This window comes from Monodelphis domestica, chromosome 3 (assembly GCF_027887165.1).
Source record: "Monodelphis domestica isolate mMonDom1 chromosome 3, mMonDom1.pri, whole genome shotgun sequence".
Taxonomy (NCBI): domain Eukaryota; kingdom Metazoa; phylum Chordata; class Mammalia; order Didelphimorphia; family Didelphidae; genus Monodelphis; species Monodelphis domestica.
In genome coordinates, this window is record NC_077229.1 from 144,575,421 (window position 1) to 144,587,992 (window position 12,572).

The 12,572-nt window shown below is 38.6% G+C and overlaps 1 protein-coding gene across 2 annotated transcripts in view; it reads left to right on the forward strand.

Moving 5' to 3' along the window:
* Positions 1–4,337: 4,337 nt before the first annotated feature.
* SAMD12 (sterile alpha motif domain containing 12) overlaps positions 4,338–12,572 on the forward strand; it is a 558,691-nt gene continuing 550,456 nt past the window's right edge. The window contains exon 1 of one of the 2 annotated variants that reach the window (XM_007488251.2): positions 4,338–4,535. In XM_007488251.2, the coding sequence (XP_007488313.1) occupies positions 4,523–4,535 (13 nt within the window). In that variant the 5' untranslated portion in view covers positions 4,338–4,522. The remainder of the gene's footprint in view (positions 4,536–12,572) is intronic. The other variant, XM_056823165.1, reaches the window with a different exon arrangement.

Genomic DNA, 12,572 nt, shown 5'->3' on the forward strand with positions numbered 1-12,572 from the left:
GGAGTCCAGGGTTTTCCCTCCCCTGCCTGCCAGCGTTTCAGGTATTACTGCTCTCAGGGGTAAGTCCATGGTGGTCTTAGTTAACTCCCAAGACCTATTGGTTCCCCTTGTTCACTTTAGGGGTGTCCTTCACACACTTGTTGATTATGGCACGCTAGTTCTGAGCACCCGAGATCTGAGCTCCCCTTGCTCACCTGCCGAGGTTTTGGGTGTTACTGCTCACAGGAGTAGGTCCTTGGTGGTCTTAGTTATCTCCCCAGACCTGGGGCTGCCCGTTGCTCAGTCCTGGGGTGCCCCTCCCTCACTTGTTGATTCTGGCAGCCGCATACTTTAACTCTGCCTCCATAGGTGTGGTGGGGGAGGGTAGGTCAGCTAAGGTTTGGGTGGGAGCTTTTTCATTCCCTTATATTGTGGAAATGCCTGAATCCCACGTACTTTCAGTGCTGAACCCTACTATGGAGTTCCTCCATTCTTATGAGGATGGTTTTTTTGGGGGTGTTTTGAGGTTGTCTGTATCGTTGGGTCTGAGGAGGGGAAGTGAGCTGTGTCTAATCTGCTGCCATCCTTAACCAGAAGTTCTCTCCAGGGATTTCTTGAGACACCCCACACCTTTAATATTAAACACTGTCATTCTATGATCCAAAATTATATGAACTCTATTATAAACCAGGTCACTGAATCCAGCTGAACATTCAGCAAAGTTGGGTCTGTGGAAGGCAATTATAATTCTAAAAATTCTAATTTTGAAATTCTGAATTATAAAAATTCTGAAAAAAATCTGAAATTCTAATTCCAAAGCTAATTATAAAAACAAATATACCAAAAACCCCACCTTATTGCCTGAATGATTATGGATTTGGGATAGACATTGGAAGATGGCTATCTTTATTGTGTCAAGGATGAGTCCTACTGTTTCTTTTAGACCTGAGGACTACTAAGGACAGTGGATTTCTGGACTTGCCTTCTCAGAAGAAGCAGAATTTCATTCAGACTGTTACATCTTTGAGGTCAGTGTTTAAGGAAATTTATGCCCCAAAGTCCATCTTTCTGATCTAATCAGTCAGGATTTTACATTTGGTTCATGACACCCTTATAGTGGGATATAGATTTGAAGAACAAAACAAGGATGGCCAGAAATGTAGGACTATTAAAAAACTGCTGGTGAAATAACCCAGGTTATATCTTTATGACAAAGGGCAAAAGCTATGACATTGCTACTAGTGTCAGTTTCTCTATAATATAACTCATCAGAGATCACTCCTTATGATTTGAGTCTATGACTAATATAAGACACATCCTTCTACAAGTATTCATCTGGGATGAAAGACCTTGATACCTGGAACTAGGTCTCCCTATCATAATTGTGTAACTTCATTGCATGGGATTTTGATTTGCTAAAAATGTTGTATTCAGTTGTTAGCTGCATATGTTAAAACTGTAAATAATAAAATGAATATATTTTTTAAAACAATATCCAGGAAGAGTAGGGATGAAATATGTTTCCTCTTCAGTAATGTTGATGAATATTAGAATACTTGGTTAATGAAATAAGTTTAGAATACCTCTCTTAATAATCCTGTGTGTTATGTTTTACTATCACATTGCAGAACTTTGTTGGTGATATAGAGAAATGCTAATGATTTATGTGAGTTTATTTTGTATCCTGCTACCTTTCTACCTTGAGACAAAGAACTGATAGATAGAACTAATCAAGACATAGTTTTATGTATACATATATAATTTGTCAAATGATGCCTTCTCTAATGAAAGGAGAGGAGGGAGGGAAGGAGTTAGTCCAAATATAACAAATAAACAAATAAGTTTAAATTAAAAAATAATAATAATCATGTGTGGCCAGGGAAAATGTTGATGATATCTAGACATTGATAACAGTCTACAATGAGTTGAATAAAATTGTTATACCAATTTTTGTAGGCTTTCATGCTCTTTTTGGTGTGGCTCCATGGGCTAGATAGTCCAAACCTCAAGTAAATTTTATGAAATTTTGTCAGTGTTTTATTTTCCATTGCATTTGAAAGGTAGTTAAGACTCAGTAAAAACAATAAAAAAAAATCAGGCCAATACTTTTATTTTGCAAGGCACTATACCTGCAGTACATGATGTGGGACTAAGCCAAAGGCAGGAAAGAGAATGATGGTCTATGGCCACAGAATCTGTGAAAGCCCCTGGAGACAGTCTAAATTCCTCTACAGTGTAGAACAGTTAAGGTAAGAGATTTGGATAGACTCTCATAGGAATAAGAATATTTATGAGCTACTCAGTAATTAAGGTGATGGTCAGAGAAAACAGACCCTAGAAACTGCCTCTTTCCACTCTCATAATAAATATTTTGGTTTGAGTGTTTTTTTATTTTTCTTGTTTTTATGTTGAAGACTCTTCTGCTACTCAGTCCTCCCTCTAATAAGGGAATCAAGAATAAATAGGTTGGGTGTTGTCATGATGACTTAATAGTTAAAAAATATATTTTAAAAGGACTCATTTATTCTCTTCTACTATCCGTTGCCCATATCAACTATTGACATATTTACCCCTTCTGTATAACAAAAGGTCTAAAGTAATTTTTATTGTTATTATTATTTACTACAATTAATAAATCATTAGAAAAGTCACATATGAGAATAGAAAGGGATCTCTGAGATCTAGTCATTGGGACTATTTTACATTATCAAATCAGCCTAGTACAGTGGAAAGAACATTGTATCTGTAGTCAGAGGACTTGGGTTCAAATCCCATATCTGCTATCTATTTACTGTCTATATGATCTTGGGCAAATCATGTCACTTCCTCAAGGCTCTATTTCCTCATCTATAAAACTGCCTAGGGATGTCCTGGATAATCTTTAAGGTTCTTTCCAACCTCAATTTTTGGATTCCATAGTATTTTACTCTTTATTCCATAATACAATTCAAATTATTATTTTCTCCCTCTCCAGGATGTTTTTTTTTTCCCTTTGTAGGAAGTCACTTTAACTAGTACATTTGGTGAAAAAATATAATTAATTTGTTAAGCATTTTCTATGAGCCAAGTATTACATTAGGACAGCTACTGAGAATACAAAGACCAAAAGAAAAAATTATCCTCAAGGAGGCTAACATTCTATTATGGGGAAAAGACAACAAATGCATACAAATATATATATATATATATATATATATATATATATATATATATATATATATATTTGTCCATGTACAGCTATACTCATATATGTATATGTATATATATATGATGTTTATACATTTATAAGTGAATATACATATATATAATTTTAAACTTTGCCAAGACTTTTGGAACAATCTATATATACATACACATGTATGAACACACATATTATCACACAACATATACATGTAGCACAATATATGTGTGTACATTTATACATATACACACATTTACATGTGTGTTTTTGTGTGTCTGTGTGTCTATTTGGGGAGTGGGGAGAATCTGGAAGGGTCTAATGAAGAAGGCTGCATTTGAGGAGAGTTTTAAAACCTTATGGACTTTAGTAGGTGAAAAGTAAGGAAGTGCTTTCCATGGACTGGAGACAAGGTGCAGATATAGGAGATGGAATCTCTTGTATGGGGAACAGCAAGAAGGCCAGTTTAACTGAATCCAAGAACGTGTTAAAAAATAATAAGCATCCCATTACTTGGCTTTCCTAATATATTTTTGTTGAATTTCTGCAGGAATTTTACACCTTTACAACCTTCCTGGCTGGAGGACCCTAGCCTTGGTTTTCTTCCAGGCCTCAAACGTTCTTGCAACGTACAATAAAGGGATGATTAACTATTGCTTTGCTTTGGCTCCATTTGGTGCAACCATATTGCAACTGACATTGGAGGCCAGGCATAGAGCGGGATGCCCTGCTCTTAGAAGCCAAGGGTCTCTGGGTTACTTCAGGGGCGGTGGAAAAAGGTCAGGTCTAGCGTGTTGCCGACCAGTGCCAGATGAGTGAGCTGTGGAATGACACATAGCTATCATTAAAACCAGTTGCTCCCCGCCCCTAGTACCAGACCCTTCCCCTCGTACCTGTTCCCTTCTAATTTGACAGGGAAGTTCTCAATCACTAATCCCCACTCCAAGTCGCTTGTTAAACCCTGAAATATTGCATCTTGGGAACTGTAGTTCTGATCACAGCCCACTGCTCCCGATCCTCGTCTCTAGCTCCTGGGGATACGCTCCATTGCTTAACTCGGTCCACACCCCGGGCTGTCTCTAAAGAAGTGGGGAAGGGACGGTGCGACACCACTCTTGGAGGGTGGATTCTGGGGGCATTTGCTGGAACTGAGAGAGGGGGAAGGGAGACTACATTTCCCAGACTTCCCGACTCGTGCAGGGAGTCGGCTCCTCCAGTTTGCGTGAGGGCTGCAGGTTGATCTTGGTTGCAGATGAGCGCAGAATTTATAAGCGAGAGCAAGTGAAGTGGGGGCGGGGGGAGTCCTGGGCAGGAGAAGTACCCCGGCCAGGCGAATTATGCATACGTTAGGCAAACACTGAGAGAATGGCTGTGGAAGGTAAGAGACGTCTAAGTCCTATTTCCTGCAGCAGCAGTAGCAGCAGCTGCATCGACACGCGCACCCCAATGCACCCACTGATGAGGATTGAGGGGAATCGTAGGGGGAAGGGAGAGGGATGAGATGGGAAGGAAGGTGAGGGGAAAGGAATGGAATTCTGCTGCCTCCTGCCTCTCACCTGGGCTATCCAGGGAAAGACATTGATTTATTTCCCAGGAGAGGTGGCCCAGAGGGGCGATGGTGTGCGAAGGAATTAAGGTCTGGAGGTGGGGAGCGGATAAAAATCCCATTATGCAAATTGTTACACCGAGAATTGGGGGGGAGCCTTAGCTACCGGGCCCGAAGTGCCAGCCCCCATGCTCATCCCCATGGCCCTCCCCAGTCTGTCTTGGCCGGCCGGTGGATGGGTGCAGAGCCCTTCGTGTACCCCCACGTGGGGAGGGGGACCCTTGCCAGGTGCGTCATCCCCCAACTGGTCGGGATCTCGGATTGCGATTGGGCTGGAAACCCCTCCCTCCGACGTTGGTCTCTGAGCTGGGCGCGCAGGAGCAGCTGTGGCGCCAGTGTCGGGGGTGGAGAGGTGTCACTACACCTGTCTCCTTGTTCCCGCAGCCGCACTTGGGCGCTTGGGAAAGTTTGTGGGAACGGGTTTCAGGCTGGGATTAGGGGGTAGGGGTGAAACTACTTGAATCCCTTCAAAGTACTGGCGGGGTGGGGTGGTTGTGATTCTTTCTCTTTTTCCTTTTGGCAATTGGTTCTCCTGTACCCAGTTTCCGAGTTTTGTTTGGCAGTTATATCTGTAAATTACAACATTCACTGGGCTTCCTGGTTGGAAGCATAGTTGGGGATGGGCGCTTTTGACTTGTGGAGGTTCAAGACTTGGGATCAGAGGATCACAGATTTAGTGTAGAAAGCCCCTTAGGTGGTTACCAGCCCAACCCTTCTTTATCAGGTGAGAAAACAGAGACCTGGAGCTTTTAAGGGACTTGGCCAAGATCTCAAAATTAGAGAATGGGAAAGTCCAGCATAGGATCTAAATCTGAGCACTCCCCAGTTTAGCTGGGCTAGGGATTCAGCCCAAGTATTTTGATTCCTGCTCTGACCATAAGATTCCCTTACCAGATATTTCTGTTTTACATTTAGGGGCTAATGATGAAACCTACTAATGTTTATGATGACAAATTGTGTATGAGTCAGGCTAGTCATGAAATGATTGAACAGTAATGAGTAAAGGGAGCCTTAATATGCACGTATAGAGAATTACTTATGGTATATAAAGGCGGCACTGATTCAAAGCCTTTCCCAGGCATGAAGGGCAAGAGAGAAGGCAACACCCCAGCAGCCTAACTGGGCTTAATGCCACAGGGAAATGAAATGAGTCTTTTCCCTGTAGGCAAAAGGCAAGAATCTGTCTCTGAGGGCCTCTTTCTTTTGGAATGGAAAGGAAGAAGAATGGCTCTCCAATTTAAACATTGACCTTGTCCTCCTAATAGTTTTTATGCTCAGCAGTCAGGTGCTTACCTCCTGCTTGGTAACATTTTGAGCAGGACAAATGCCATCTCATATCTATCCATTGTCAAGAACTTGTATGGTAATGTGAATTTTTACATACACACATATGTATATATGTATCTCAAAAAATTAACCTTTACTAAATACCTACCATGTGCCAGTCACTGTGCTAAGCATGGGAGATACACAGCCAAAAGACAGTCCCTGCCCTCAAGGATCTTACAGTCTAATGGAGGAGGCAACATGCAAACAAATACACACACACACACACACATATGTATCAAGCTGCATAAGATAAATAGGAAACAATTAACAGAAGACATTGAGATTAAGAGGGAATGGAAAAACCTAGGAAAAGAAAGAGTTTTAGTTGGGTGATAAAAGCAACTTGAGAAGTTGGACCAGAGAAATACCTGGAGGCAAGAGATGGAGTGTCTTTGTGGAACTTCTAGAGGTACAGTGTCACTGGATCCAGTTTGTTATGGTTAAGATTTAAGAAGACTGAAAAGGTGGACAGGGGTAAGGTTATGAAGGACTTGTTATGCCAAACTGAAAATTTTGTATTTTATCCTGGAAGCCTTAGGGATCCATTGAAGTTTACTGAGTAGAGGGGTAACATGATCAGACCTGAACTTTAGGAAAATCACTTTAGTGATTGAATGGAAGATCAGTTGGAGTCAGGAGAGTTATGAGGCAGCAGTATTTCTCTCCCTTTCTTTCCTTCTCTTCCTCTTCTCTTTCTCTCTCTGCCTCTCTGTCTCTGACTCTGTCTTGCTGGTTCTCTCATTTATATCTTCTACTAAATTCTTATTCTTATATGTCATGGGATCATGAAGTAACTCTGGGATCTTGAATTACAGTACAAATTCTGTTAGATTCTACAAACTAGGAACCCTTCAGTTGAGGGCCTGACTTTAGGCTTATTCTTCTAAAGATTGGATAGCAAGTATATGCAAAGCCATTCAAATCAGGTGTAGAGACTAGAAGGGTTGCAATTAATGTTGTTGGAATGAAGATGAGGATCAGACTTGTGATTTCTGTATTAGTGGGAACTTCTGCATGAGGAACCCCTTCTACCTTCTCTTTAATGTTTATTCTTAGAGAGTTACCGAGATCACTGAAATAGCAATGTATATATAGTATTCTAGACCCATAGTGCTGCATTTTTTCTCAGAAGGCTCATTTTCCCTCCTTTATGAACAAGATTCATCATTAGGATTACACATTATTCCACTTTTGTTATTATTATTATTTATCTTCCTGTGTATATTTTATTAATACTGAATATTTTAAAAAATCAGGATGCTATTTACTTTGTGTCAGTTCAGCTAAGTCTTCTCATGCTTCTTTGCATAAGAAGTGATTGATAGGATTTTTATAAATTTCTATATTCAACAGTGGATCTTTAGGTTTTTTTGTGGGAAAACTTGTTAGCTTATTCTCAGTTAGCACATTTATTTCAAAAGTGATAAAGCTTCATTCCTTCTATTCTGTCTGCCCTTCTCTTTATCTAATAAATTTAGTTTACTGATTCTGACTAGCTTTCCTCTCCTAATTCATGTAAATTAATGAAATTCACTGTACAGATATCATTCCTTCTAAGTAAATTTAATGTATACCGTTTGTGGGCTTACAGAATTGCACTACATTGTGTACCATATTTTAGGTAGCATAGAAACAAACTGTAGTGTCCTAACGGAAAGATAATGGAATTGGTGAGGGAACTTGAGACTGTGCCCCATGAGAATTGATTGATGTCACTGATGATATATGAACTGGAAAGGAAAAGACTAAATCTTCAAGAATTTGAAGAGTTTTCTGTTTAACCTCAGATAGTAGAACTAGGAGCATTAAGTGGGAGTTATAGAGAACCAAATTAAAATTTAATGTCAATTGTCATTTCCTAACAATTAAATATCTTATGGTGGAGGGGGTTTCCTAAGGAGACTCACTAGAAAGCTTTAATCAAAGTTGAGATGACCAGTCAGCACAGATGTTATAGAAAGTCATTGTGGCATAGTGTAGTAAGTTCATAATATAGTCAGAAAACCTGTACGTTCAAATCTTACCTTATATTTTCCTAGATATTAAATTCTGCACAAGTTATTCAACAATTCTGAGATAGTTTCCTCTTTGTAAATAGGAATAATTATAATTTTAACCAAAATGAGTGTTGAAGTCAGTGCAACATTAACTGACATCAAATTTTCATAGCTAATACACTAACTAGCCACCTATTTGGGATGAAAAAAGAAGAGCAAGCTATAGCAGGTAGAAACTACAATTTTTTATTAAGAGTCTGGGGCAGCTAGGTGATTCAGTGGCCTGGGCCAGAGATGAAAGGGACTGGGTCCATATTTGGCCTCAGATACTTCATAGCAGTATGACTGAGCAATTCACTGCCCAGACCTTACCACTCTTCTGCCTTGGAACCAATATGCATTATTGATTCTAAATTAGGAGGTAAGGGTTTTATATATATATATATATATATATTTTAAGTAGTCTGTTCCTTGCTAAGCATCATAGAAGTTAAATATAAGTAAGATTCCTCCCTTCTCCCTTCATAATCTAGTTAAGGAATAAGACTATTCAATTCACCAAGCATTCATAAAAATCTTTGTGAAATCACTGGAGATAGAGGCACAAAAGATGCCTTGCTCAAACCCTCAAGTAGTTTTCCCTGTAACTGAGGGTGGTGAGGAGGGTGAAGAAAGAAATACAACATAAATATTAATAAGCATTATTCAAACAAGCAGAAAACTGATTCAGTCCTCAAATGGATTTGTGATTGCATTGATTTGGGTGTCCTCCTCACTGATGTAGATAACAACCCATGCATCTTTGCTGACCCTGTATGATTCCTATCTTGCCATAAGTTTATGACAAAGGACCTACCATATATTCCATGTGACTTCTTTTATACCTCAAGCAAAACAGTGTTGCATTTGAGCTGAGTGTCTGTTATCATTTGCTCTTCTTTTTTTTTTTTGGTTATCCATTTCCTTGGTCATAGGCATTCTTTAATCTTCTCTGAAGTCTCTCATTTATTATGCTGTAGTCCTTCAAACCTACCTCTGCATCTCTTAATTGTCTTCTGTGTGAATAATTGTGCTTATTTCCTTGGACCTGATAGTGTGCCATGACATAATCACATGTGCCTTTGTTTAAGGGAGAATTCAGGGATTGTTAAAGTAACTTTTCCTGTTTCCTGAAAGCAGTCCAATTTACTTCTTGTTTAAATTTGGGACCAACTCAGTATCCATTTGTACAGAAAGATAGGCATCTTGTAGAGTTTGAATGTTATAAATCTAGGCAATAAACATATTTTATCCACTTGGTTTTTCTACATGAATTGTTGGACTAAATTTGATTTTGAGTCATTTGAAACAAAGAAAACAAATAGTGATATAGATAATTTATGTTTAGTCTATTATAGGCTCTTAAGGTAGCAGTTATTTCATGACGTACCATATTTATATGTTAAATATCCTAATAAAAAGAAGGAAAAGGATAATGAAGTTCTAAGGAACTTTGTATATAGACAGGATTAGTGAGAGAGATGCTTGTGAAGCTGTTTGAGCCAAGGTGGATAGACTGTGTAGATTGATGGTAAGAGTCTTTAGAAAAGTGCTAAAAGTAGATGAAGATCACAAATACTAAGGGATTTCTTGATATATCTGATCATCAAAATTTAGAAACAAAATAACATGTAATTTGTTGGTTGTTGTTGACTGCATCCAGTAGAATATAAATGCCTTACAAGCAGGTACTTTTTGGTTATTGTCTTTTTATCCCTAACATCAATACAAACCCCCATTCAAGTTACATTCATGTAAGATGGTATGCTCTTAATTACTTATCATTTTATTTAACCTTTGAGCAGTGATTCTTCAATTTTTGATCCCAAGACCCTATTTATCTTATTTAAAATTACTTGCTACCTCTCAAAGAGCTTTTGTAGGTTATATATGTAGATATTTATTGTATATGAAAAGGAAAAAATTTAGTATTATTATGAAAATAATTTTGACCCTATGAATTCCCTAAAAGGGTCATGGAGACTCCCAGAAGCAGACTCTGAAGGCAGTGCCCCAGAATTTTGCCTGCTAAGTATAAAGATAGAACAAGATAGTTGGGATGAGATTAGTTTGAGGATTTAGTCATGGAATGGGAGGGGGTAGTGCAACAGGGAATTCAGTTCATAGGCTTTGTGGCTGGATTTGTAAAATTAAAAACCAGATGCTATCCACCTATCCCAATGTGAAAATTCCCTTTGGGTTAAGTTATGGGGCTTCCTGAGGCACAGCAAGAACTTCATATGCATCCCTTCTACATATTATGTGTATAGCTATAGATTTTCCACTCTACCCTCTACCAGCCTGGCACACTTGCCTATATTCACAAAGATTCATTTTGTGCAAGAGGTCAAAAAAAGGGCCATTAAAATGCTTTTAACAGTTATTGATATCTGTCACTTTTACATTGCCTAGCTTTCCTTTATAACTTTCCCCTACATCCTCCCTCAGAGCCATGCCTTAAAATCTAAGGGTTTTTTTGTTTGTTATTTTTTTTTAGGAAAGAGAAAGAAGAGGGGGGAAAGTCAGCATAGCTATACAATACATTATAAAAGTCTGAGATTCTGTACATTGTTCCATACCTGTTCGACCTTTCTTGAACCTCAGCAAAAGATTTAAAGGAGTTGTCTTCTCTATCTCTTTTGGTGATCTGGTGAAATGATCATTTTTAATTGGAGGAGACTCAATTAGTGTTCTATTTAAATTCTTCTCCCTCTCTCCCTTTTGAATTCCTCCTAACCTTTTCAAAGCCCAACTCAAAGACATTCTCTTCCTAGAAGCTTTCTCTGATTTCTACCTCCATTCAACCATAGAGAGTAGCTTATTTTTACATCTAATGTGCTTATTTTGTAGTATTTGTGTGTTCTAATTATTTGTGTTTGTATCTTGCTCTCCCACTAAGTTATAAATAAGTTCTATGAATGATAACTGAAACTTTTCTTAACCAAAGCTTAATTAACAGTAGTATCTTTTCCAGCACATAGCCCAGAGCTTTATTAAGCACTTAATAGGTATATAGTAAATCTTAGTCAATCAGTTGATCTTTTCTTGAAGTTGAATGTAAAGAGCTCTGGAGAAATTCATGGGTGAAAAAAGGGAGTTTTTATTGGATGGTCTTTGACATGTTTTCCAGCTCTAAATCCAACAGTGGTTAGATGGGCTATTCTTAAAATTATGGCACAAGTCAAACTCAGGCTTCCTGATACAAAAACTTTCTTTTGTTTGGAGAGTGGGTTCTTTTTCTTATTTATTATTTTTTTTAAAAACCCTTTCCTTCCTCAAATTAATACTAAGTATCAGTTCCAAGGCAGAAGAGTTGTAAGGACTAGGCAAAAGGGGTTAAGTAACTTGCCCAGGGTCTCACACCTAGAAAATGTCTGAGGTCAAATTCAAACCTAGGACTTACCATCAACAGGCTGACTCTGTCCACTGAGCCACCTAGTTGCCCCCTAAGGATCCTTCTCTTATTAAAAGGCTATCACTTGGGATGTTGAATTTAGCAGAAGAGAATTATGCACCAGTCTCTTTTGATTGACTTCTTTATTGTGGAGGAGAGAGAGCCCTGATTAGCAGTTAAAAATTCTTCCTGAGTTTTTTGGGAATGAGTTCTGAAAAACCATCCTTGATATCTTCCTTCAATATCATTTGGGTACTGCTTAACCCCTTTCCAAGGCCACAATTCTTTCCATCTGGATGTTTCCTTTGTAAAGTTACAGGTGCCAATGCTGAAGCTTAATTGTTATCCACACTGGTCTCCCCCACCTTCCTTGTTTCTATGTGTAATGCAGTAGTGACACCCTCCTTAGCCAGTGAAGTGTGAAGATGAAAGAAAACCTGGCTATATTTAGTCTGAGTTTTCTAAACTGTGGGTGCAGGATGATTCCAGTACAGCCCACTTTAACAAGTGAAAGCCAATGCAGGCAGAACAGCCATTTGAAGGGATCCTCACTATCTTTAAAGATCTGTTATGAGAAGGGTCAAAAAAGGATACTTCTATTATGATCTGGGGTTGGGGTTGGGGTTGGTTCCTTCCCAACTATTGCTCTGATCTCCTTTTATAACAGTGAAAGGTTTCTTTTATCAGCCATTTGACAAGAATGTACTCAACACACTCAGGACATCACTCAGCACTCAACCATGGCTTGGAAGGCCTCTTGTGGAACATACTTAGTCCTGCTCTCAATGGATTTATGCTCTAAAAGGAAAGATAGGACAGGTTAATATGTGATTAACAGAAACATGTAATTTCAAATATAAAGGAGGAGAAAGAAGACTATACTAGCTTTACATATAAATGTGGAAAAATAAGGTATTTAAAAAGCTATGCTAGCATATTAGAGAGTAGATGGAGAGAGGAGATGTGTATCATTAAGGAGGTTTTTCCAGTAATAAGTGGTATGAAATAAGTAGTATTCAAGACTAAACTTCAAGTCAAGAGGTACCTAGT